This window comes from Sporisorium graminicola, chromosome SGRAM_1, assembly GCF_005498985.1.
Source record: "Sporisorium graminicola strain CBS 10092 chromosome SGRAM_1, whole genome shotgun sequence".
NCBI lineage: Eukaryota > Fungi > Basidiomycota > Ustilaginomycetes > Ustilaginales > Ustilaginaceae > Sporisorium > Sporisorium graminicola.
In genome coordinates, this window is record NC_043719.1 from 1066118 (window position 1) to 1090119 (window position 24002).

The window sequence follows — 24002 nt, forward strand, 5'->3', positions numbered from 1 at the left end:
AATCATGACGCCTGGACCCTCCTTTACAGTGCCTAGCACTTCCAGTGCAGCTGCAGTCGAGGCCGACCCTCTCGCATTACCATTTGCCAGCTCGAGCGCTACTCCAGATCAAGACCAAACAACCAGCAACGAGATCGCCACGTTCAGCAATGATGGCGCTCGAGAAGTTTCTACCGATTCCGGCAGCAGCAACGACGGTCTGAGGCGCGCTGAAACCAGCCTAGCCCAACCCAAGCACTGCGCTCGGTGTGGACAGCTCCTTGATGCCGGTCCATCATCACAAGATCGTCAGCCACCGCTGCCTCGCACTCCTTCCTCGGCCTCCATCTCGGCACCCAGCCCTTCCTCGTACGCTTTTGCTCCCGACTCGATTCGCTCACAGCATCGCCTTCAGCCCAACCAAAGCCTCACATCCGCAATCAACGCTGCTGCTGCCGTCGCCCTCTCCCGTCATCTCGGCCCTGACGAGTCCGTCTTGACCGATGCAGATGGCCACGCGATCTGCTTTCAGTGCGCTGCTCAACTTGCGGGCCAGGCTTCGTCTCCTGTGCAATCCGAGTCCACGCCAGCTTCTTTGCAGGCCACGAATGTCCAGCAGCCACCAGCCACTCCTTCCAACAGCAGCAGCAGCGCGATCGCGCCCAGAATTCTAGAGTCAACCGCTCCCACGCTAGCTCCAGGCGCCAGCATTCCTACCAATGCCCCTCAGATGCATCTCACTATCTCGGTCGACAACATGGGAGCAGGCGGTGATGCCACACTCGCTCCATCCGCCGACGATATTCACATGCAGGATCCTTCCAGCTTCCCACCACTTGAGCGCGCACCCATCGACTCTGCTGTGATGTCTTCTGCTTCGCCGTTGAGCGTGGCACGCTCAACGAGTCGTGGCAGGATTCGTTTTGCAGCCGCTCCAGGTCAACAACACGCCGCCGGCCACAGGGAAGCTTCTGCTTCTTCATCCATTTCTGCTGCTCTTGGCAGATCGGGCAGCTTCTCCAGAAGCCTCAGCTACAATGGTCCAGAGAGTGTAAGCTCTTCCTCTGCTCCTGTCGTCGTCAGCTTCCCCCCGTCGATCGCAGCCACTCCTGCGTTTGAGGCAGCTCCTGTGCTTGCCTCCTCACAGCCCGCTCACCCTTTTGCATCTTCTGCGTCTCTGCCCGCTCATTCGTCACAATCACAGCAAGCATCAGCAACGTCGCAAGGATCTACATCGCACAGTCATGTGCCGGCAGCTGCAGACACAATCACGACAGGAGTCAGACAACGCCGGCCATCCTCTGCACGACGTCTCAGTCGTCCTAGCTCTTCTTCTTTGGGTCCCACCACCACGCCTCTCGCGGCCGTCGGCGCTTCGGGCGCCACTGCCGCTTCAGCATCAGTAGCGGCAGCATTGTCCAACAACGACGACAATGATCCCTTCGGACCGGGTGCAGTGACACGGCCACGGCTCAGCCAGCTTTCGACGCACGTCATCGCAGACGAGCTCTACAATTCGGCGAGGCAAACCCGACCACCTTCACTCGTCTCATCTTCCACATCCACATCATTGGCCACATCATGCGCACAGCATGCTGCTGGCATTGATCCCTCTAGATCAGTGCGATACCATGCCGACCCGCTATCGTATTCTAGCTCTAACTTGGTGCCGCAGACGGCATCAGCGGAAAAGAGGCGATACGACGAAGCTCAAGGCATGGACATTGATAATGATGAGGAAAAAGTGTCAATGGGTTTGGCTGCCAAGTTGGGCGACGTACGTTGGTTCGACCCGTACGAGCCTGACCCGCTTGCCGAGCTGTCACGCCTGCGCAATCCGCCAAAAGGCCGAGGATGCCTCTACCCAGGCGCAACTTTCAACGGTACACAAAAGTCGGGCCGCAACTCGTACGACGTCACCGTTCGTGTCGTCAATGTGGACCTGGAAGCTTCGCACCTCTGCGGCTATCTCAACATCCGCGGACTCACGGAGGACTGGCCCGAGCTCACCACGTACTTCGATGCCGAGATCATCGGCGATCGGTACGGATTCGTGACGGGCAAGTGGGGTGCGACTGAGGCAGACGACCTCAAGCACTGGGCGCGCTTCCCGCCTTTCCGGCCGCTTCGATCGGCGCTGTCTAAACCGGGGCTGCGGTTCAATCATCTCAACAAGCCGTTCGTGTTCATGCGCTGGAAGGAGAAGTTTTTGGTGCCTGATCACAGGGTGAGGGATATCAATGGGGCGAGCTTTGCTGGTTTCTACTATGTTTGTGTGGAGTTGGGTGAGAGTGCGGGGCGGCCTCCTGCTGCTGCTGCTGGTAGCCAGACGAGGGGGAGGAGGGATAGCAATGTTTCGATGGCGAGTACTACGACGGGCGGGCATTTGTCGCCTGCTGGCTCGCCGAATCTTTCCCGTCCGTCTGCCGCAGCGGTCGGCGGTAGCCCGTCGAACTCTCTAACGGGAACCGCAGTCTCGGGCCAGCAATGGTATGCGGCGCGCACGCAACGCCGACGAGAGCTTTCGCTCTCTGCGCCATCGTACCCTCTGGCGTCGTCCAACGCGCAGCTCGCGCATGCGTTCCATCAAGAACAACAGCAGCGCCAACAACAGTCCGCATTCTACGATCCGATCTACCACCATCACTCGCCGCACGACGGGATGGCGCTGCCGTCAGGGCCGGGGTTCTGGCCAGCGTCGCCTACGAGTCCGCACATGCCGCTAGGGGGTGGTGGTGGCGGGGAGGATGTGTTTGCGAGCATGTGGCCCGACATGGAGGTCGAGAATGGTTACGACGACGTAGGCGCCTTGGGCAAGATGTCGGGTTTCTACTTTCACGAGAATTCCGAACCGTACCAGCAGCTCAGTCTGCATCATACGGCCGAATCTTGCTCGAGCAGTTTTGAGATGCGCTGATCTCGCTCTTCACTTGTCAGATCAATCTATCGTTTCGTCATCTTATCGGGGATGTGACCTGTGTGAGTGTGGGTATAGATACATAGAGTGCGTGTAAGGAAAGTTATAGGTTACTCCGCGGCTTTCCAGAGTTGGTCGGCGAGGATGAGCGGGGAGATTTCGTTTTGCTTGAGGTGGGCAGTGGCGATGTCGAATTGAATGGCGGTGTTGCGGGTGTCGGAGCGGACAAGGATGCTGGACCATTCGTCTGTGGTGGGGGAGGATTTGGAAGGGAGGAAGCCGAGGCTTCGGAAGATTCGGAGGCACAAGCTACGGTGTCAAGTGGAGAAAGAGAAAAGACAAGCGGGAAGGGGAGATTGTCAGTGTCAGACGATAGAAGGGGGAAAGGAGTGTGGGGAGTTGGACTTACGCATCGCGGTCCATTTCGGTCTCGTCTTCGATGTCGACCTCTTCGAGGGCTTCAGACATGTGTTTGAGTTCGACGACCTGGTTCTGCATGCTGCTGAGCACGCTTTCCTGTTCGTTGATTTTCTTGGCTAGGTCGAAGTTGCGGTTGTCGAGTTTTTCAATCGTCTCTGCGTGCTGGGCGAGCGATCGCCACTCGGCCGCCTGTCGCGTCGACTGCTTGCGCAGATCGGAAAGTGCGGATTGCAGAGCGTGGATCTTGGCGCGGTTCTCTTCTTCCTCTTTCTTGCGTCTGGACTGCGTCTCGCGGATCGTCTTTTCGATCGAGCGCAGATGGTCGAGTTCGGATGTCGGGGATAGGGAGGCGATGAGCGAGTCAATGTCGTCGTCTGTCAGCCGCTCGTCCAGGGGCGCTGTGACGGGGAGGGTGGACGATGAGGAAGACGGAGATGATGCGGACGCGGATGCGGATGCGGCGGTGGATGGCGGTGGCATCAGCATTGCCGAATCCTCCTTTGGCGTTGCGGCAGACATGATGCTTGTGTATATCTTGGCAAGTCCAAAAATCGACAGCTGTTCGGATCGGATCGAGAACGAGGCGTAGTCAAAGATGTATTCTGACTGCAATAAGCGAAGCTGACGGTGAGGTGGACAGTGGAGATGATGGTAGACGGAAAGATGGAAGCATCTACTCGCTGTGTACGAACCTTGTGTCCTGCTGCTGCATGCAGGTCGCAAGTGTTGATTTGAAAAAAGTGTTGGTTCAACACAGACGCGTGCGCGGCACCCGAAGTTTTGTTGACACATACAGGTCTAACAAACTTGGATACGCGTTTGGCTGTTTTCACGTGATCCCCTCTTTACACGGCATTTGGCTGGTAAAGACGCGGCGCATAAGAAGCTCTCGACTCCGCACTTTTCTATTCACCACCACCGGCAATCCATTCCTCCCTCACTTTACTCCCGCCCACGTCCATACAATCGCTTCGGAACACCTCCACACCATGCCTGCCAAATCGACCTCCAGTATGAAGAAAGCCTCCCTGGATGCGTTGCCAGACCACTGGGTAAGTTTCCGCCTCCTGCTCTCGTGTCAAGATCATCGCTGACCTGGACCAATGTTCGCACGAAACAGTACCTCTTCTTCGGAGTGCTCGAACCACTCAGCGTCCTCGCCGGAGCATGGTACGCACTTGTCCTCCCGGAACGGTACAACCACGAACTTATCCCACCGGCTTTCTTCCCAGCGAGCACGCTGCAGAACTCGCTCCGCCAAGCAGGCGTGCTGACAGATGCATCGCGCATGGCGCTTGGCCAGCTCGGCAGCTGCTACCTGCTCATCATGCTCAATTCCGCGTTGATGTTCTATGCGCTAAGGAAATTCTTGCGAGGGAAGAACGATGAGGTGCTCGAAAGGGTGGTGAGGTACTTGATCATTGTGCTGGGGGTTGCTGATTGTAAGTTTCCTGCCCAAGGTCGACTTGGTGATCAGATGGAGAGAAGCTGACCTCTGTTTGCGCGCGGGCGGTGACAGGGACACACATCGGGTTGACGATCTACTTGCTGCCAAATGGTCCTCCGATTAAGAGCGGGCTGGTGAGCGTGCACAAGGCGACAGTGCTGCACAAGTTTGCCCTGCTTGCCAAACCAGGTAGCTGGAACAGCTTGGTGAGTGTCGCACACCCTGCACTGCTTTGCTTCTAATTCTGTCGCCCCGCTGACCCCTCATCTCGGCCCCAATGGTCGTTTCTACGCTGCCACAGCTGTTCGGCAACATCATCATCACGTTCATCCTTTTCTGCGTAAGTCTTGTCGGAACCATACCAGACCCAATGGGAACAGTTGACTGATGGACGCTCTTGATTCCACTCCCTCCCTGATTCCTCGAAACAGTTCCGCGCCTTGTGGTGGATCGGTGTCGCTCGAGGAAGCCCCATCGCTGCAGCGGCCAAGTCCAACCTCAAGAAAGCTTGATCCTCCTTCTCAACCTTCTCACACTTTTTTGATGGAATCAACACATCTGCATTTGCAAAATCACAACGACGAAGAATTGACATTGAACATATTATGGTTCCAGCTTAGAGAGCTGCTCAGTGTGGCACGCGCGATGGCCTGCCATCCGAATGCCGTCGAAGCGGCGAAACTGGCTCACCGACTGCCACTGGTGTAGGCTGCTGCTGCTGTTCCTCGCTCGCTTCCGCTGTAACAGTGGGAGACGGCGGAGTAGAGTTGGCGCTACTGGATCTGGTTGTATTTTGCAATGGTTGAGGATGCTGTTGCGGTAGGGGCTCGGGCTGGAATGGATACTGAAACGAGATTGACGGGCCGACAAGATGCTGGGACGATGCGGTGTTTTCGAGATGCTGATGCTGATGCTGGGTATTGTGCGATGCTATGGTAGGAGGAAGAAATGAGAGAATCCTTGCAAGCGGTGAGGGCGAGGCTGGCGCGTGCTGCTGCTGTTGCGGAATGACACCCAGCGACAACTGTCTCGAGGTCCTGCGGGCCGCGAGCAGCGATTGTGAAGGAAACACTCCGGGCGAGACAGCTGCAGCCGCGGTGCTAGACGCGTGTGCAACAAGCGACATGCACGGCAAGGACGCCGAAGCGGATGTGGTAAGGGGAGACATTGCGAGCGGATATCGAGTATCCGTGACGAGGGGCGAGAGGAGGGCGGCCGTGATTGGGCTGAGCCTGGCGCTTGCTGTGCGCTGCGTTGCCAAACTTGCAGCTGATGTTCGTGGTGGTGGTGGTGGTGCTGCTGCAAGGATGGAAGTGCTTGCGAAAAACGGCATGGCGCTGGCAACGGCGACAGTGGTAGGGGAAGGCGAGGCCGTCGGTGAATCGACCTGCATCGCCTGAAACGTTGATTGCACGTCAAGATCCATATCGACGTCCGAGTCTCTGTGGGTCAACATCGACGTCGACGCCGTATCGCTTGGAGACACAGATGCGGGCGCCACCACCTCAGCGTTACGCTGTCCATCCCGCTGTACTGCCGACGGCGGCGAATCCGCCACCGCTGTAGTCTGGATGCTCAACTGATGCCGCTGCCGCAGCGCTGTCGAGGGCGACAAGGGTGCCGACGACGCTTGATGCAACGGCGAGCTGGGCGAATGACTCCTCGTCCTCGCCAGCCTCAAGTCCGACACGTAGCTGCCCAGCCGCAATCGGAACATGGGCGGTGCGCGTTCACCCTCCTCTTCCGATCCCGAAGCAATGCCACTCGAAAGCGTGCTGTGACGTCTGCGCTTCTTGCTCGCGTTCGCTCCTGGAGTGGGCACAGCAATGTCGCTACCACCACCACCACCATTGCTTCCAAAGCCACCGCGACCGCCGCCGCTGCTGGAGCTCGATGCGCTACTGCTACTTCGTCGGCTCGTTCTTCCCAGCCGATAGTGGGCTGATGTTGAAGCCGCGGAGTTTGCGAGCGGCGATGTGGTTATGGAGGAGCTCGTCCCGGCCACCGCTGTGGATGGTGCAGCGGCGGCGGCGGCGGTACACGCTGCATTCATCGTCCTGCCCTTGTTCGCCTCTCCACCAGCTCCCAGTGACAGAGCTGTGCTGCTGTCGAGAAAGGGATGGATGGATAGAGGTAATCAAGGTGTGTTTGGCTTGAAGCACATGTTTCATTATCAATTTTTGTTCGTGATGTTGTTGTGTGATATGACAGCGGCGGCGGTCCGTGCTCTGTTTGACGTTTGAGCTGCATCAGAATGGCGCGCCCGTAAATACAGTAAGCGTGGAGGGCGAGATTGAGCAAATGATCTAACAAAAGATTCTTCTCGTTTGCCAGAGTTGACTATCGAAGCAAAGCAGATAGATATACACATAACTGGTCCGCTTCCATGCAGCGAACAAGCAGGCACTCCTGCGGAACTCGCTCTCGAGCTTCGACCCTTCGCTCAACCTGAACGCGTAGGCGAGGCGAGAAGCACGGCTGCACGTTCGGCACCCGTTTTATGACTCTAGCAACTGTCACAAGACGGCCGGCCTCGAATGCATGAGTGTGCGCTTCTTTCTCTCTCGAGTCAGCCCACCGTCAGGGGGAAAGCGGTGGTGTGTTTGGGACGAGGCCCAAAGCTCACCTCAGCATCTAACTCGATGCCCTTTCATGCAAATACGCTTGGTCGCTTCCGCGGACTGCTCGCTTCTTCGGACGCAAGCAGCAGCCGGCGGAGCGTAGTACTTTCCTACTCCCTCGTCCAAACCTTCATCACAATTACAACCATGATCATCCAACGCTACGCTCTACCTTTCATGCGCAGCCATCCTCGTCTATATAAGCAGCGTCGTCGTTCGCCGACCAGCGAGACGACCTGATCACAACGGCAAATCACACTCGCAAGCACACTACACCACATCTTTCTCCTCTTTTCTCTTAAAGCTCTCGCCCCCTTCTAATTCATCATGCACGTCATCGTTAGCGGCGCAGGGATTGCCGGACCAAGCCTGGCCTGGTTCCTCTCACGAGCCGGAGCACAAGTGACCGTGGTGGAAAAGGCACCCTCCATGCTCCTCCAAGGCCAGAACATCGACGTGCACGGCACAGCGCTCAACGTAATCAACAAGATGGGCTTGCTCTCCGAACTGCGTAGCCGCAACACGACGGAAAAAGGGACGTGTTTCGTCGATGCGAAAGGCAAGGTCATCGCCTCTTTGCCTGTAGCAGGATCCGCAGGCAGCCCAACGTCGGAGTTTGAGATCTGTCGCGGTGATCTCGCCGAGATCCTGTACAACGCTGCCAAGACCCAACCCAACGTCGAGTTCAAGTTTGGGACTACCATCAAGAAGGTGCTGGAGAACAGTGCGGACAAGGTTCGCGTCGAGCTGAGTTCTGGCGCGCAGGAGGAGTGCGACGTGCTGGTAGCCGCGGACGGACAGTGGTCGAGACTGCGCAAGGAAGTGTTTGGAGAAGCCGCTGTGACTGTGGTAGACAAGAATTGCTTCTGCATCTACGCCACCGTTCCTCGCGAGGAGGACGACGATGACTTCTGGACCATCTACCAAGCGCTCAACTCGCGCGCCGTCGGCACTCGACCGGATAACCACGGAACCACACGAGTCAATGTCACCGTCATGCCACTCTCCCCGGAGAAGAAGAAGGAATGGTACGCTGCAGCTCGGTCCCATGACAAGCAGCTGCAGATGGATCTGCTGCGGAAGGAGCTGGGTGATCTCGGGTGGAAGACGCCACGACTGCTGAGGCAGATGGACACGGCGGAGGACTTCTACTTCCAGGCCATCCAGCAAATCCGCATGAAGCAGTGGCACAGTAACAGAGTCATTTGTCTCGGCGACACAGCATTCGCCCCCACACCCTTCACGGGCATGGGCACATCGCTCGCCATCAACGGCGCCTACCTCCTCGCAGGACACCTCTCGCAGCTCCAACCCGGCACACACCCCTCCACCGCCTTCGAAGCGTACGAGTCCCAGTTCCGCCCCTTTGTCACCGAGATCCAGAACGTGCCCTGGTTCGTCCCCGGCATCGCGCATCCACAGTATGCTTGGTCGAGGTGGATCTTCCGCCGATTCATCGCAACCGTGGCGTACGTCGCCAAGATCCCGTGGGTGGTGCGCAAGTTCGGCGTGATCGGGAAAACGTTTGACAACGGATTGGTCGACGACCTGGATGCACCCTTCCCTACATTTGCCGCTTTTGAATCGGATAAAGCTGTCGAGGCGTGAGGCAAACAGATCCGTTAGATGTATACAGTGGGGCAATAGACGATGATTCAGATTAGAGTGCTGAGCGAAAGAGAGAAACTGTTGTTACAAGCGGCACCGGAGCCGTGAAAAGGCAGAAAGAAAGAACCAATGACGTGTCAACGTGCGAAGAGGCTTCAACACCTGAGAACATGGACAGCTGAGAGATGGCAACATCTTGTATGATGCTCAATTGACGGTCGAACCGCGGCGACTGCGATCCTTGGCCTCGACGCAGACGGTGCCGCCCATACCGTCGGGGAAGCAGAGGTGGCGTTTCGAAGGAGGCGCGGGAGAGGCAGCAGCAGGGGCCGGGTTCGGCGTCGCATTACTGCTGCTCTGCTGTGCAGATGCGCTTGAGGGCCAACTCGGCAGCGATTCCGAGGCAGGCGATCCAACGGCACTTCCTGTGCGTTTTGACAGTTCGGCAGCTCCGGCCATAGAGGTGGGAGGCGAAGTGCTCAAACCAGGCGAGGAAGACATGAACCCGAACGCGCTCAGCGCAGACAGGCGGCCGCTGTTGGAGAAGCCAGCGCCGAAGCTGGTTCGACGCGGAGGTTGTGAGAGGAGTGCATTTGTGACGGGATGCGACGGATGTTCCGAGGTGGCGTTGGCGTTGTTGTTGGTCTGAGGAAAGAAAAATTGCGGCAGGAGGAACGAGTTGCTGCGTTGCGATTGCAGTGTCTGCTGCTGCTGCGGGTGGTGCTCAGGCGATGAGCGACCTGACGACGATGCCATCGAAGACGAAGATGGGGATGTCGAGTACATGTCGGTTTCGTGAGCTCGAACCAGAGATCAGCGAAGCTTGTGTTCCAAGTTATGCTTCCGTAGTGCGTTAACAGAGGCGGCAGGGGTCAGCAGGTCGAAATGGTGGCACGTTCTGAACGTCGACGGTGCTGGTGACGGTGGTAATGGTGATGGTGGTGATGGTAAGGCGTCAAAGACGGTCAAGCAGCTTGGACAGAGGATGAGAGGAGAGGCGAGCTACAATGGCATGGCCGGTCAGGTGAACACCTGAAACGTTGCCTGCGCGAAACGTCAGTGGGAGGGATCTGCACTCAACGCATGCAGCTCGTGCAGCTGACCCTGTCTATTGCAAACAGAGACAGACAGTCATCTGCGAACTGTCTCTCGAGCCTCTTGCGCCTCTCTGATTTGAAATTTTTGGATTTTCTTTTTGGCGTTCCGTTTCCGCGACCTCGGGTTTTGCCCGGACAAAGCCTCGCGGAACGCATCAGCGGATGTCTCCGTCAAGCTTGTCTCAAGCGGGAAATCGAGGCCTGGAACTCGAGCCAGCCTACTATTTTAGCCATGTTTTACCGGCAATGGCGGGTCGAGGGAAGGTTCCGCCTTGGAGTGCGTGCCATACTTACCGACGGCGCAGCGCCCTTGACCCTTCACCCGCTGCCCTGCCCACCATCCGACCGTCGCAACTTCACTCGTCAACGCGTGTTGCTATAGTTGAGGACCCAAAGTTATCGTGGTCTAACAAAAGCAGACAGAGCGAGCGAGGCTAATACTCATTTCAAGGGTCGACTCGATTATGTCATCATTGTTTGGGATCTGTAATGTTAGAGCGATAGGATAACACGTGACATTCTGGCTTTCAGTTGGGACACGCGTGGAAGCGTTTGTCCAAGGGTCCAAGCTGTACGGCCTCGAACGAAATTGCCGCACAAACTGCGCGATGATCTCGTCCTCGACCGCCTTCCGACGGTGGCGGAAAAGCGCTGAGTTTTGTCGCAGAGATAGTCCGCATTCGATCTTCGTTTCCTTGTTCCTGTCCTTCCACTACCACTTCCGCATCCGCAACGTCTCATCCGCTCTTTGCTCTCAACCGCGGGATATCACCGCCACGCGACTTCGACAGTCCAACATGGTCGAACGCGACGAGTACATGCGAGAGGGCTTCGACCCCGGCTCGCTCACCATGCCCCAGCTCCGCAGCATCCTGGTCGAGCACGAGGTCCCTTTCAGCAGCGCTGCGAGAAAAGCCGACCTTGTCGAGCACTTTAACCATGAGGTCCTCCCCAAGACCGCGTCCATTCGCAAGAAGAATGCCTCCATTGTCGCCAGCTCCAGCGGCATCATCGACATGCGTGACAATGCAACTCCCGACCAGACCCCCGCAAAACGCAAGCCGGGTCGTCCTAGGAAGAGTGAGGTCGCAACACCTTCCGCGGCAGCTACCTCCAGATCTCCTGCCAAGACTCCTTCCACCACCCGCACCCCGGGTCGCAAAAAGTCGTCCTTGCCCAGTCAGCTCGCCACATCCACCGAAAGCGAAGCCGAAACCGACACAAAGGAAACCAAGTCGGAGCCTCAGGAGGTGGAAACCCCCGTCAAAAGGAAACCGGGTCGACCGCGCAAAACCGCTCCTGCTGTCATTGCAACTCCCGCCGATGCATCCGAACCGGAAGACAGTGCATCCAAGCGTCACGTCTCCTTTGATGCCAACACCTCGCCACCTGCACCCATCTCCCGCAGGGCCGGACGTCTCAGCTACAGCGGGACAAGGAGCGACGAAGACGGCACATTTTCCGACACCAATCCTTTCCAGTCTGGCAGCGAGGCTTCTCCCGCGCCTGGCATCGCTGCCAAAGCTGCTGCGTCCGCACGGAAAGCGCGCCGTAAGACCACCGACGGCAGCTCGACTCTGCGCAAAAAGACTTCTACTTCGTCCCTTGTTGCTGACTCACCTCCTAAGCAGACGCAGCAAGCCAGCCCGAGTGTCGGCAGCACGCTGCGTAACTATATGGATCAGGCTGTTGCCAAGACCACCCCTCCTCGCATAATCGGCCGTCTCACAGGTACAACCTCGGCCGACTCTACCGGTGGACATGCTGCTGACGACGAAGCCACGACCAAACACGCCAAGCAGACATCCTCAGCCGACTCGGGTGTGGATGCAGCAGATGGCGATGATGACGACGACGACGATCTCGACCTCGACGCCTTCACTTCTCCTTCTGCGCTTGCTAAGATGCGCAATCTGCGGCGCCAGAGAGAAAAGCAGCGACGCCGAGAACAGCGTTCGGGCAAGTCGTTTGGCGACTACCTTCTTTCATCCGTGTTCGCCCTTGTCGCTGTCACTGTACTCGCGTACACCGTCTGGTATGCTAAAGAGACGCGAGCGCTTGGCTTCTGCGACACGGGCTCCGACACCAACTCAATCGTCGAAGATCGTCACCTTACAGCGCTGGCCTATGCACAAGCCAACAACGAGACGCTCGACGACGTGACGCTCCTGCCCTCGCGCCTTCAACCTACATGCACGCTCTGTCCCGCACACGCTGACTGCGCATACGGCAAGGTGCTCGGTTGCTCGTCCGACGATTGGGTCTTGCAGCCCAACTTGCGCTCGCACATCCCGCTCGCCAATACGGTGCTGCCCCTCAGCATGACAGCTCCACGCTGCTATCCGGACACGCAGAAGCTTGTGCTTGCCTCGGAGCTTGCGCAGGCCATCTCGCACATGCTCGCCGAGTTTAAAGGCGAGATTGTGTGCGGCACGCAAAAGACACATGCTACAGTGCGTAGTCTGCCGAAGAAGCTGGTGGGAGCTGAGGGCAACTTGACATATGCTATTGCCGAGGGGGCGGTGAAGCGATCCATGTCGGCTACGAGGGATGCTAGGGTGGACGAAGAGTACTTTGAGCAGATCTGGTACATGGCGCTGTTCGAGCTGACCGACCCGAGGAGCAACATCGTGCGCGTTCCTGTTTCCAACGGCACCGTCGGTGAAGGCAGTGGGGAGGGAACGCAGTACTTCTTGGCTGCCAAGGAGCCCTCGCTGTCGCTCTCGTGTCGATCACGACTCGCGCTCAAGGGCTGGGTCTTGCGCGCACGTCTCTACGTCTTCCTGGTCCTCACCGCCGTCTCTGCCCTGCTCTACCTGCGCCACCGACTGGCGGCAGCACGAGCAGAGAGCGCCAAAGTCGCCCTCCTCGTCCAAGTGGCGCTGGAAAAGCTGCAGGAGCAAGAGTACCTGCATGGCCGCGACCCCGTGCTGCATCCGGACGACTTTGTGCCCCTCTCGCACTTGAGAGATCACGTGTTGAGCGAGGTGCACCACGCAGGCGCGCGGAATCGGCTCTGGAAGAAGGTGGCGAGCGTGGTGGAGGAGAACTCCAACGTGAGGGTCAGGCAGGCGCAGAAGCGCGGCGAGTGGCTGAGGGTGTGGCAGTGGGTCGGCGTGGAGGGCTGGAGGGGATACGAGGGCAAGGAGGCGGAGGATGGGGTGAGGCCTGTAGCGTAGGAAAGAAGACGCTCTAAGACAAGTTTCCGAACCGGCGCAATCTCGATGTGAAACGCCGTTACCCAAAAGACCTATCTCATACATGTAACTTTATAGTCACTCATCACCCCCAGAATGAACTTCAAACCCCTTAATTCAATGTCGAGCGTCCCCAAACCATGTACTGTCGTTTGAACAATGCAATTGCGATGCCCTTGCGCAACAGGGTGCGATGCTAAATATCCAGATCAGCCAACGCCCTGCCGACGACCTCAAAACTAGCAATCATGACCCCGCACGCCGGGGCGACCTTGGCCGTCCTGGGGCTCAGCCCCTTCCACAACCCCTTCCCACCCTCCTTCTCCACAATCTGGCGCATCGCCGTCCACACGTTGACCTCGAGAGGCCTTGAGGCGCGCAACGAGCCGGACAGCCTGCCTTCGGCTTCTCTCGGCGAGCCCTGTGTCTGCAGGCGCGTCTTGACGACGTCGAAAGGATGCGTGAGCACAGCTGCAAACGAGCCCGAAAGCGCACCGGCTACGAACGCGACGCCGAACTCTTCGCCGCTGCCTGCGGCGTTGCCCTCGCCCAGCCCGCCACCAGTGAGCGAGCGCTTGGTCGCCTCGTAACCCGCAAAGTAGATCGCGCTAAACGGCACGTCCCGCCACAGTGTTGGTGTCAAGCCACGCCACAAGATCAACGGCCCGCCACCGCTCCTCAGAGAAGTCGTGCGCATCTCAATCCACAACCCGCGCAAGATGCTCGATAACGAAGCCTGCGCGAGCGACGACGCCTGCAACCTTGTCCGCACCAACTCGAGCGGCGTCACCAGCGTCGCCGAGATCCCACGTGCAAGCGCCCCCGCCAGCAGGGAGGCGTACAGCGACTGCGCCGTTACCGCCGACAGCGAGGGCGTCTTGCCCGCGACCCCCAACTCACGCCCATTGGCAGCCGAAGACTCTTGGAACGTCGCCCGGATCCGCCCGGTGTCCTCGGATGCAAGCAGATGACTACGGAAAAAGTCGTAGCACGACATGTACGTCACTTGCCCGGGCACCGTCATCATGAGTGTGGGCGCCAAGCCGCGCCATAGCCCACGTATCCCCTCCGCTTTCCCCACCTTGATCACCCCGTCCCACAACCCCGTCAGCCGGCCCTGTTTTGCGGCGGCCGCATTAAGCTCGCGTGCAGCGACGATCTGGTCAGGGAAGACGCACGCGCACGAGGACGTGCCGTTGGCCGTGACTGCCGATGGTGCCGGGTGTAGGTATCCCACAGGTGCAGGTGGCGGAGATGGGAGCACGCGCACGCTCGAACGATGCGGAGTCGGGGAAGGGGTGAAAGAGGTGGTGTGACGACCGAAGCGAGTCGATGTGGTTCGTGGTGCGGATCTAGTCGAGGTGCTTTTTCCAGAAGAAGCCGGCGTGAAGAATGCAGGGGATGATGAAGTTGCTGACGTTGATGCTGTGGCGGATGAAGAGGCCTGTCGTGGATCGTAGCGGCACAGGATGGATTCTGGTTGTCGATTCGAGCTGAAGAACGTCTGCTGGCAGCACGTCGCCGGATGAGCTTGCAGTGCCCTTGAAGCGAATGAGGATGAAGAGCCTCGCACGATGCTTTTGCCCTTGTCTAAGCTGGATGTCGATGTCGATGTCGATGAAAGTGAACTAGAAGCGGAAGCAAGATGCTGCGAGGGATAAAAGAGCGGTTCAGCGCTGGCCTGCGTCTGCAACCTCGTCTTGATGACATCAAAAGGCGTCATGAGGAATGACGTCGAGACTGCACCTGTGACAGCAGCAACCGCCTTTTTGCTGCGCGAAACGGGCTTGCGTGGCGTTCCTTGACCAAAGCTTCCCCTTCGCTTGCCTGGCTGTGGGTTTTCGAGCGAGGTGGCCGACATGATGGGAAACGCCTCCGTTTCGCTCACGCTCGCGAGCCTAGATGAGGATGCGTGAGGTAACGTTGTAGATGCCATGACGAGAGAGGCGTGGAAGCTGCGAAGGAAAGTGGGGGCGAGCTGTGGCGCAGTAACGAGCCGGTCGATCCGTTCGAAGTGGGATGCGACTGGAACCGTAGTCGTCGCAGTGATACGCGTCGTTGTGGTTTACGCCGATCTTGTTGCAAGCATGGCCCGTGGTGCTGTATAGGGAAGTGGCGAATGATGGTGATGGATTGGGAGGATCAAGGTGGAGTGGTGAATCAGGACTCGACTGGAAAACTGAGCGGTGGCACACCGTCCAGCTCAAATTTGAGCAAGCGAGGCCGAGCGAAATTCCGACTCCTTCCAACGCCTCCAAAGCCGAACAAAGGAACGCCGGTAAAAACTACAGTATACGCCTCCCGTCGAGAGTTCCGTGTCAGCTAAACCATGACGCGCTGCAGCAAACTGGCCGTGCAGCAAACTGGCCGAAATTCCAGATTTGCAGATAGCAGCAAAGCAGTGACTACCAAGGTCCTCGTGGATGAGCTAAACTTGTGGTTGGATGTGGGAACATCGCAATCTGACATGTTCAAGTCGAAAACCCGGACATCAGGGTCCTGCGCCGAGACCCGAACGGACATTCTGCGGACTGTATGCAGCCGCAAAGACACTTGTGGGGAAGCAGTCACTTAACACCCCCTGTCATCCGTCATCTGCTGCGCTTGCTTGCCGCCATACGTTGAGCCAGCCATGCCGTCGTCTCCAGGTGACAGCAGCAGCAGGGTTATCGAGGAGCAACCCACCTCGCCTTTTGCCATCATCGATGATGGCGGTCACAGCAGTTGGATCGAGCCGCCTTCCGACGGGGACGGAACAGATGCCAACCTGCTTGATCATACACCGCGCAACCTGCCATTGGTAGGGTCTTCCTCTTCACCGAAAACGCATCTGGCATCACGATCCGTGTCGCTACCGCGCCACATGAGCAATCAGTCGCTGGGCCGAGGCTCGGCGAGAAACAGCGCCGAACACCACCGTCGGCCACTGCTCGTCGACCGCGTCACTTCGTCGCGCTCGCTCTTCCTCCCGTCAATCAATTATTCAGGTCCGCAATATTCCAGCGAGCAGCATGATGACTGGCGCGCAACCGCTGTGGGCGAGACCCCGCTCGACCGCACAATGGACCGCATCGGAATGGGTCGCTACCAGTGGACCGTGCTCATCCTTTCCGGCCTTGGTTGGGCTGCGGACAACATGTGGATCCAAGCCATCGCCATCATCCTACCCCATATACAGCGCTACTTTGCCCTTTCGGACGGTATTGTCGGCCTTGCGAGCTCGTCAATCTTTGTAGGCATGTTCGTGGGATCGATCGCCTGGGGCACCATTTCGGACGCATACGGTCGCAGGGCCGCCTTCAACATCACGCTCGCTGTCACGGCCATCTTTGGCACCCTGTCGGCCGTGGCCTCGAGCTTCAGCTTGCTATGCCTGTTGCTGTTCGCTGTAGGTACAGGTGTGGGAGGGAGCATGCCGACCGACTCGTCGAATCTGGTCGAGAACCTGCCCGTTCGCAAGCACAGCTACGTCACGGCCTTGTCCGTCTTTTTCTCCGCCGGCTCGGTCGTGTCTTCACTGATTGGACTGTCGGTGCTGTCGGCAAGCGATCCGGAGGGCTGGAGGTGGCTGCTGGGTACTCTCGCGTTCGTAACGGTGCTTTTTGTCTCGGCGAGAGTGGTGTTCTTCCGGCTACTCGAATCGCCAAAGTATCTGGTTCACGCTGGTAGGCCGCAGGAGGCCAGGGACATCTTGCAGAGGATTCATCGATACAATGGCGGTGCGACGATTTCGCTTCGTATACAGGATGTAGAGGATCACGGCCCTTCCGGCGTCTCCGATCGAGCGTGCGATTTGGAGAACAGTCAGCATTCGTTGCATCAGCGTGCCTCCGATGCTCATGAGGGCGATGCTGCCACGAATGGTCGGAATCGAGTCAGGGATAGCTACGCGGCAGACGATGAGGAGGATGCAGGAGATCTCTCGGGGCGCGAGGCATCGTCTCGGCCCCTGCTGGAACGTGCTGTGGAAAGAGAAGAGGACGGCAACTCACAAAAAGGCGATCAAGACCCAAACACGATTCACCCACAACACGCCAACCCCAGTGGCTCTTGTGCACCGTCCATCGACCCCCACCTGCCGCCTTCACTGACGTGGCTTCCCAGGAGCTGGCATCCGAGCGCGGCCGATCTGGCGTCCCGATACAGCGAGATGTTTTCGCCAGAGTGGAAACGTACCTCGCTGCTTATCTGGATCATTTGGGGCGGCATGTCGTACGGATTTACGACCTTCAACGTTCTCCTTCTCAAACTGCTCGAGCAGCGGTATGATTCGCCCAAACATGCCACAGTACAAGCAGCCGGCGAGCCGGACGATGCTTCCATTCGACGCGCGTTGGTCGACATCCTCGTCTACTCGCTCTCGTCGCTCCCGGGGAGCTTGATCTCGGCCTACATGGTTGAAACTCGCCTCGGTCGCATTGGCACCATGGTCAGCTCGACGGCGGTCATGGCGGCGGCTGTGCTGCTCTTCTCGCTCACCTACTGGCGGTCTAGCTTGACCCTGGTCTCAGTGTCGAGTTCCATTTCGTACGCTGCCATCTACGGCTACACGCCCGAGGTCATGGCGCCCACGATCAGGGCGACAGCGTGCGGATCGGCCTCGGCCATCAGTCGAGTCGCTGGCATCGTTGCGCCACTCTTGGCCGGCTGGGCCTTCTCGCTGTCTCCGGCCGTTCCGCTGTTTTTGGCAACGACGATGCTGGTCATCGTTACCTTGGCCATGGCCATGCTGCCAATCGAAACACGTGGCCGCGCCGTTGCAACCGCGTCTCAAGACAGTGTGGATGACGAAGCTGGCACGACTCGCTGACGCAAGACTTAAGACACAAAAATCGCTTGCTTCATCTACCATCGCAATCGCAATCTCAAAGTTCCAAAACTGCACTACGACCGACCGACGAAATCATATCTCAGGAGTTTGATGCACAGACGAGAAAAGTGTGGAGGGTGATATCGTTCGAAAAAAAGTGTTGAGGTTGATATCGTTTGATTGCGTGTGTATGTCATGAAGAACAGAGATTGACGATCGCGTCTGGTCGGCTCTAAGGGCAAGAGTCATGGGCCGCAACGGGTCGAAGTCCATCATCCGCTCGCAATATTACCGCCACGAGGGGGCCAAGTGACCATAGACGGCATCTTTACGAGGTGGTGTTGTTGTTGTTAAGGCCGACAGCGTTCTTGGCCTTGTCGAGGATCGACTCGTCCGACTTGTCAGTGCCCGAGACCTTGTCGCCGAGCTTCTGCGAGTCCGACTTGGTCGAGTCAGGCTGCAGGGTACCAGCGGCCTTGTCGAGGTTCTCCTTGGCCTTCTCGCCAACACCCTTCTGCGAGTCGGGCTTAAGGGCCGAGGAAGCCTACGAAAGATGAAGCAAGGAGCGGGAGGTGAGATCGAGGTCAGTCATGTGCCGGGCAGGTATGATCGCAGGATAATGAGAGCAAACGTACCTTGTCGGTGAAATCCTGTCGTCCAGCGTCAGACATGTTTGCGATGTATAGAGTTTGTTTAAAGTTGGTGTGTGAGAGAGAGTGTGAGAGAGTGGTGAATTCAAGAATACGAAGTAGGCGGGCAAAGGCGAGGTATATATGGCTTTTGCCACCCTCCTCGAGATTTGCTGTACCTATTGCGAGCACAGCGGGCCAGGAAGAGGCAAAGGGAGAAGCTTAGCCACGGACAATGAGCGCTCGGACAGGGTCTGTTCCATCCTGGTGGCAAGCTAAGCCAGGCACTTGAGCACAAGCGGAACTCCGCGAGGATGCAAGCGTGAAAGGCGCGGCGACAGTGAGGCGGACATCACACAACATAGCGGAGAATCCCGCGAGCGAGCCAGCCGAAGGGGAGCATGAGTGGCCAAAAAGTGATTTGGCGGTGTGAGAGAGCGACAGGTGTGATCTCAGGCCAAGACGACAACCGCAACTGAAGGCCTTGATGACGACATTCCTCTTAGTGACACCACCAAGCCAGGGGATCTCGTCAAATTGTTGCTTTGCTCAGTCCTTACCAGGCAGGTGGTTCCACGTCACTCGAGCTCGAGCGTCAAGAGCAACAGGAGTCCGGCTTGGTCACGAGGTTCTTGGAAAAGTCGGAAGAGCCCATGTTGAGCGAGTGACCAGGCACATCGAGCGTCGGGATCAGAACTCTCATTGGTGCCGTGTGCAAGGTGCTGTCATTTTTAGCACTCGGAACCAGTCCAATTGCGCTTCTTCAGCCTCGCTTGCGCTTCGCTACTTGAAGTCCACTCGTGGGAAGAGGCTCTTTTTTTGGCAACGGAAATTCGGGCGTTCCGTGAGTGTGTATTTGTGTCTGTGCATTTGATGCACCTCTCAGTCAGCGTGGCTCAGTTGAGATCCTCACTCCGCATACCAAACCGAACAGGGTCTCACGCTACTCACTTTGGTCCGTGCCCAGCTTTTCGCACGGCCTTGAGCGTGCCTTCCACTCGATCTTGACAGCAGCTGTGTTTTGGAGGCAGCGATTGCACCGCGTGGAGAAGCCGGTAGAGCTATGGAATTAAAGCTTGACAGTGATTCTTCCAGGTGCTTCGAAGCTGTACAACTGCTAAGCATCGCATCACTTGCCGTTGCTATTCATATCCTCAAAGATGCCTTCAACCGGTCTCAACGCTCAAAAGTAAGGGTTGAGCCATGGGTGACCCTAAGAACTCGGCTAGAAGGCCTGTGAATCACCCCACAATTCGTTGGAATCTGTGTTATTCTCCGCTTGTCGCTATGACGCGTTTTTCCGTCAAGTCACACAAAAGGACCGCTCTGTTACCGAAAATAACCACCCCCGAACCTCCACCTTGTGGCTGTCAGCCTTATTCCTTCACCGCTCGCCATCTCAGCGTCATCATACTCGGTCGGGACGACGCAATGCCCGGGGTAGAGGCGGGAGCAAAACCTGACTCATGACCGAGGAGCAACGTCATGCACGCCGCCGAGTTTTCACATGCTTCAAGCATCTCTTTCGATGACGAGCTCATTCGTCAGCAACATCACTTCCCTGACGAAGATGCAAGCTTGATGGGGATCGGAAGCGGCAAATCGGGCCGTCTCCTTCGCGAGGATGTGCTAACTTTCAACTTCACAGAGATCACACCGGGCCGAGACGTTCAGGGACTTTCGATTGTCGCTAAGGAATCGTATACAAGACGTGAGCCGAACGAGAAACAGTCAGAGAGCGGACAGGTAGCATTGGAGGCCGACACAGCAAAGTTTGGGCGGACGGATGACAGGTGAGCGCCGTCCACAAAGGTGCAGTGGACAATGCTTGTTGGGGCGACTTGTTTGCAACTTCATTACGGTGAGCAAGAGCTGCACCTAGACCGGGCCCATCGGCTTCTCACCGAGCTGCTTCTTGGCCTGACGGCGAGCGAGACCACGCTGACCACCCGAGATCCTTGCTAGCCATGGCCAGCGACCTCGTCGTGCCAGCGCCTTCCACAACTCGACGATGGCAAGAAACGCCACCGTCATTGCGATCGACATGCCCCAGCCAGCACCGCCCATCGGTGCATGCCGGAAAACGTCCGTATTGAACTTGGGCACGTACAGCGCGATCGGGATCGTGGCAATGCCAAACACCACCGACCAGAGCAGCATCGGGTTCTTCCACAGATGCTTGGCGGGTGACATGCTGAAGAAGGACTTTTCCATACTGATCAGCTCCCAGCAAATGAGCAGCAGCTGCAGCGTCAATGTCGTGAACACCGCAGATCGCGCTTGGAAGATAGGCTCGCATGACGCTGCCGACGAGTGGTTGCAGTCGAGCGCAATCTTGCCACCGCCGATCGGATAAATCATGAGCAGGAAGGCGACCAGACACGTGATGCCCATCGTCGTGCCGTAGACCAGCGTGTCGACAATGACAGCGCGGCTGAGCACACCAGCACGCAGATCGTGAGGCGGGCGCTCCATGATGTCGCTCTCGCCAGGCTCGAGGCCGAGACCGATGGCTGGCAGAGATGCGGTCACCATGTTGACCCACAAGATACCCACGGGAGCCAAAGGGAACACTGATTCTTCGTCGGCGTCGCGGACACCCAAACCACAGAGAAGCAGAAGCACCTCGGCGACGTTGGCGACCAACAGACCGATGAGGAAACGCTGGATGTTGTCAAAGATTGCTCGGCCTTCGCGAATTCCCTTGACGATCGAGTCGAATCGGTCATCGGTAAGCACAAGGTCCGAGCTATCCTTGGCAACATCCGTGCCCGTGCCCATTCCTATTCCAACAGGCGCCTGCTTGAGCGAGGGAGCATCGTTGATACCATCGCCCGTCATGGCAAGGTAGCGGCCGCGTCGCTTGCCTGCAGCAATCATTCGTACCTTGGTGGCCGGCGAGCAGCGCGCGACCACGAGAGGAAGGTCCTCGAGCGCATCGAGCTCGGAATCCGTCAAGCCGTCAAACTGCGCCGCGGTCATAACTGCCGAAGCGCCCTCGGTACCGTCGACGATGGCGACTTCCTTGGCGATGGCATGGGCCGTGGCAGGGTGATCACCAGTGAGCATGTGCACCACGATACCGGCGCGTTTGCAGGCTTCGACGGCCGCACGAGTCTCGGCTCTTGGAGGATCGTAGATGCCCAACAGACCCACAAACACAAAGTCCTGCTCGGCAGCAGCGCGCGACAGACCCTGACCTGCGTCCTTACCGTCAGTGACCTTCTTCTCGCTCGTGCTGATGGTGCCGAACTCGTCGGCGTCCTCAGCGTTCGAGGCAGACCGAGTGCGAGAGCTCTCGTCTTTATACTGCACGTCATCCATGCATCGTTCGGCAAAGGCAAGCACGCGCAAACCCTGCGAAGCCATTGTCTCTACGTGCTCCAGAATGATCTTTCGAGCCGTCTCATCTGTAGTATGACAGCAAGCGAGGACCTGTTCTACGGCGCCCTTCATGAGAAAGACTCGATCGGGCACAGTCTGATTGTTGCGACGGTAGACGCTCGTCATGCGCTTCAGAGTGCTGTCGAAGGGGAATTCCAGCTCGTGGCTGTATCTGGGACAGTCAACATGCGTGAGCGAGTCTCGCGACATGTGTAGCTTGGTGGCAAACACTTGGAGCGCAATCTCGGTGGGATCACCACGAGCGGTCCAGCTACCGTCTTCGAGCTGTTCGATCTCGGCGATGTTGCAGAGCGACGCAGCGGTGGCGAGGTTGCGGATAGATCCTGGCAGCTGGTCGTGCTCGACAGGCTGAGGTTCGGCGTCGACAGAAGGAGGCAGGACCACTCGCCCCTTGGGCTCGAAGGCAGTGGCTCCAGTCTGCTCGACGTCGAAGCTTTGCTGCTTGCCGTCTGCAAACGACCAGCCCTGACGGACGACCATCTTGCCTTGCGTAAGCGTGCCGGTCTTGTCACTGCAGATGTCCGTGACACCACCGAGTGCCTCGAGGGCGTCGAGGCGACGAACGACCACATTGCTCTCAGCCATCCGCTTGGCGCCGACACTAAACGTGATGGTGAGGACGGCGACAAGAGACTCGGGGATGACACCGATTCCGAGAGCGATGGCATACAAAATGACCTCGTTGTTGATGTCGAACTCGGCGACACCAAAGACGATAATGGCGCAGACGATGGCGAGGAACAAGAGCACGTAAGCAAATTTGTTGAGCTTGATCTGCAGTGGCGTGCCTTCGCGAACACCGAGGAAGGTGGCGATAGAGTTCCAAGTGCGCTTGTACCAAGGACATTCGCCGTCCTCTTTAGAAAACTTCTTGGATAGAGCGGTGGCAATCTGACCGATCTGCGTGTTCATCGCGGTGGCAATGACGATACCTACAGCGCGACCTTTGGTGACCGTCGTGCCGGCGTAAGCCAGGTTGGTTCGGTCAGCGGGGCCAAGGTGGGGCCGGGTGAGTGGTGCGGTGGTCTTGATCGCGGGTACCGATTCACCTGTGAGAGGAGCTTCGTCAATCTCGAGGTTGCTGATGGTGACGAGCCGCACGTCGGCGGGAACGAGATCGCCGGCACGGAAGTGGACAATGTCACCAGGAACAAGATCCTTGGAAGGCAACTGTCTGATAGCCGAGTCTCGGAGTACGTTGGTGTTGGGCGACGAGAGCGTGCGGAGCGACGCCATGGTGCGTTCGGCCTTGTACTCTTGGATGAAGCCGATGAGAACGTTGGTGACGATGACGGCAGTGACGACGCCACCCTCGACCCAGTCCTTGACACCGAACGACAGCGCCATGGCGGCGAGCAGCACGAGCGTCAGCGCATTGGCCATCTGACGGATGAGGATCGAGGTGGCGCTGACCTTGTTGGTCTCGTTGAGCTGGTTGGGGCCATTCTCGGCGAGGCGAGCGGCCGCCTGATCCTGGGAGAGACCGGTGGTGATGTTACTTGAAAATTGGGAGATCAACTGTTCCGCTTCTAGGGAATGCGGTTGATGCAGATCAAGCGTTGCGGCAACGGTGGAGGATCGACGACTGGGAGTCGTCGAAGGTGTGCCGCTGACCGAGTCGAGAGGGACGTCGACGACATGCTGCAGGTCAAGCTGATGGACTTTCTCGGCATGGTGCTGCTGAGGATGGTGGTGTTGTTGTTGTTGATGTTGTTGAGCAGAGTGGGAGTAACCACTACAAGGGGGTTCTTCAGCGTCTGAGGTGGCACGAGCTTGGTCTCCACCGAGCGGTTGGGGCTGTGCAGATCCTTTGCCAGGAGCAGAGTCGCAGCCATGACCGTGAACCATCGGTTTTGGGGGTGTTGGCGAGGA

At 57.9% G+C, this 24002-nt stretch overlaps 11 protein-coding genes across 11 annotated transcripts; 5 read left to right on the plus strand and 6 right to left on the minus strand.

The window, feature by feature from the left end:
• Positions 1 to 4: 4 nt before the first annotated feature.
• EX895_000410 (uncharacterized protein) lies at positions 5 to 2896 on the plus strand (the record flags this gene model as incomplete). Its single annotated transcript, XM_029881011.1, has 1 exon — positions 5 to 2896. The coding sequence occupies one exon, from the start codon at positions 5 to 7 to the stop codon at positions 2894 to 2896; it is 2892 nt and encodes a 963-aa protein (XP_029742397.1).
• Positions 2897 to 3006: 110 nt separating this feature from the next.
• EX895_000411 (uncharacterized protein) lies at positions 3007 to 3835 on the minus strand (the record flags this gene model as incomplete). The annotated part of the gene is made up of 2 exons (XM_029881012.1): positions 3007 to 3205; positions 3306 to 3835. 2 exons carry the CDS (start codon positions 3833 to 3835, stop codon positions 3007 to 3009), a joined length of 729 nt encoding a protein of 242 aa, XP_029742398.1.
• A 470-nt stretch (positions 3836 to 4305) lies between these two features.
• Positions 4306 to 5275, plus strand: EX895_000412 (uncharacterized protein; the record flags this gene model as incomplete). The annotated part of the gene is made up of 5 exons (XM_029881013.1): positions 4306 to 4368; positions 4437 to 4758; positions 4836 to 4969; positions 5065 to 5103; positions 5195 to 5275. The coding sequence occupies 5 exons, from the start codon at positions 4306 to 4308 to the stop codon at positions 5273 to 5275; spliced, it is 639 nt and encodes a 212-aa protein (XP_029742399.1).
• Positions 5276 to 5391: 116 nt separating this feature from the next.
• EX895_000413 (uncharacterized protein) lies at positions 5392 to 6816 on the minus strand (the record flags this gene model as incomplete). Its single annotated transcript, XM_029881014.1, has 1 exon — positions 5392 to 6816. One exon carries the CDS (start codon positions 6814 to 6816, stop codon positions 5392 to 5394), a length of 1425 nt encoding a protein of 474 aa, XP_029742400.1.
• Positions 6817 to 7711: 895 nt separating this feature from the next.
• EX895_000414 (uncharacterized protein) lies at positions 7712 to 8992 on the plus strand (the record flags this gene model as incomplete). The annotated part of the gene is made up of 1 exon (XM_029881015.1): positions 7712 to 8992. The coding sequence occupies one exon, from the start codon at positions 7712 to 7714 to the stop codon at positions 8990 to 8992; it is 1281 nt and encodes a 426-aa protein (XP_029742401.1).
• A 207-nt stretch (positions 8993 to 9199) lies between these two features.
• On the minus strand, positions 9200 to 9778 carry EX895_000415 (uncharacterized protein; the record flags this gene model as incomplete). The annotated part of the gene is made up of 1 exon (XM_029881016.1): positions 9200 to 9778. One exon carries the CDS (start codon positions 9776 to 9778, stop codon positions 9200 to 9202), a length of 579 nt encoding a protein of 192 aa, XP_029742402.1.
• Positions 9779 to 10886: 1108 nt separating this feature from the next.
• Positions 10887 to 13268, plus strand: EX895_000416 (uncharacterized protein; the record flags this gene model as incomplete). The annotated part of the gene is made up of 1 exon (XM_029881017.1): positions 10887 to 13268. One exon carries the CDS (start codon positions 10887 to 10889, stop codon positions 13266 to 13268), a length of 2382 nt encoding a protein of 793 aa, XP_029742403.1.
• Positions 13269 to 13482: 214 nt separating this feature from the next.
• Positions 13483 to 15222, minus strand: EX895_000417 (uncharacterized protein; the record flags this gene model as incomplete). The annotated part of the gene is made up of 1 exon (XM_029881018.1): positions 13483 to 15222. One exon carries the CDS (start codon positions 15220 to 15222, stop codon positions 13483 to 13485), a length of 1740 nt encoding a protein of 579 aa, XP_029742404.1.
• A 696-nt stretch (positions 15223 to 15918) lies between these two features.
• On the plus strand, positions 15919 to 18096 carry EX895_000418 (uncharacterized protein; the record flags this gene model as incomplete). The annotated part of the gene is made up of 1 exon (XM_029881019.1): positions 15919 to 18096. The coding sequence occupies one exon, from the start codon at positions 15919 to 15921 to the stop codon at positions 18094 to 18096; it is 2178 nt and encodes a 725-aa protein (XP_029742405.1).
• A 328-nt stretch (positions 18097 to 18424) lies between these two features.
• EX895_000419 (uncharacterized protein) lies at positions 18425 to 18767 on the minus strand (the record flags this gene model as incomplete). Its single annotated transcript, XM_029881020.1, has 2 exons — positions 18425 to 18640; positions 18732 to 18767. The coding sequence occupies 2 exons, from the start codon at positions 18765 to 18767 to the stop codon at positions 18425 to 18427; spliced, it is 252 nt and encodes an 83-aa protein (XP_029742406.1).
• Positions 18768 to 20603: 1836 nt separating this feature from the next.
• EX895_000420 (uncharacterized protein) lies at positions 20604 to 23978 on the minus strand (the record flags this gene model as incomplete). Its single annotated transcript, XM_029881021.1, has 1 exon — positions 20604 to 23978. The coding sequence occupies one exon, from the start codon at positions 23976 to 23978 to the stop codon at positions 20604 to 20606; it is 3375 nt and encodes a 1124-aa protein (XP_029742407.1).
• Positions 23979 to 24002: the final 24 nt, after the last annotated feature.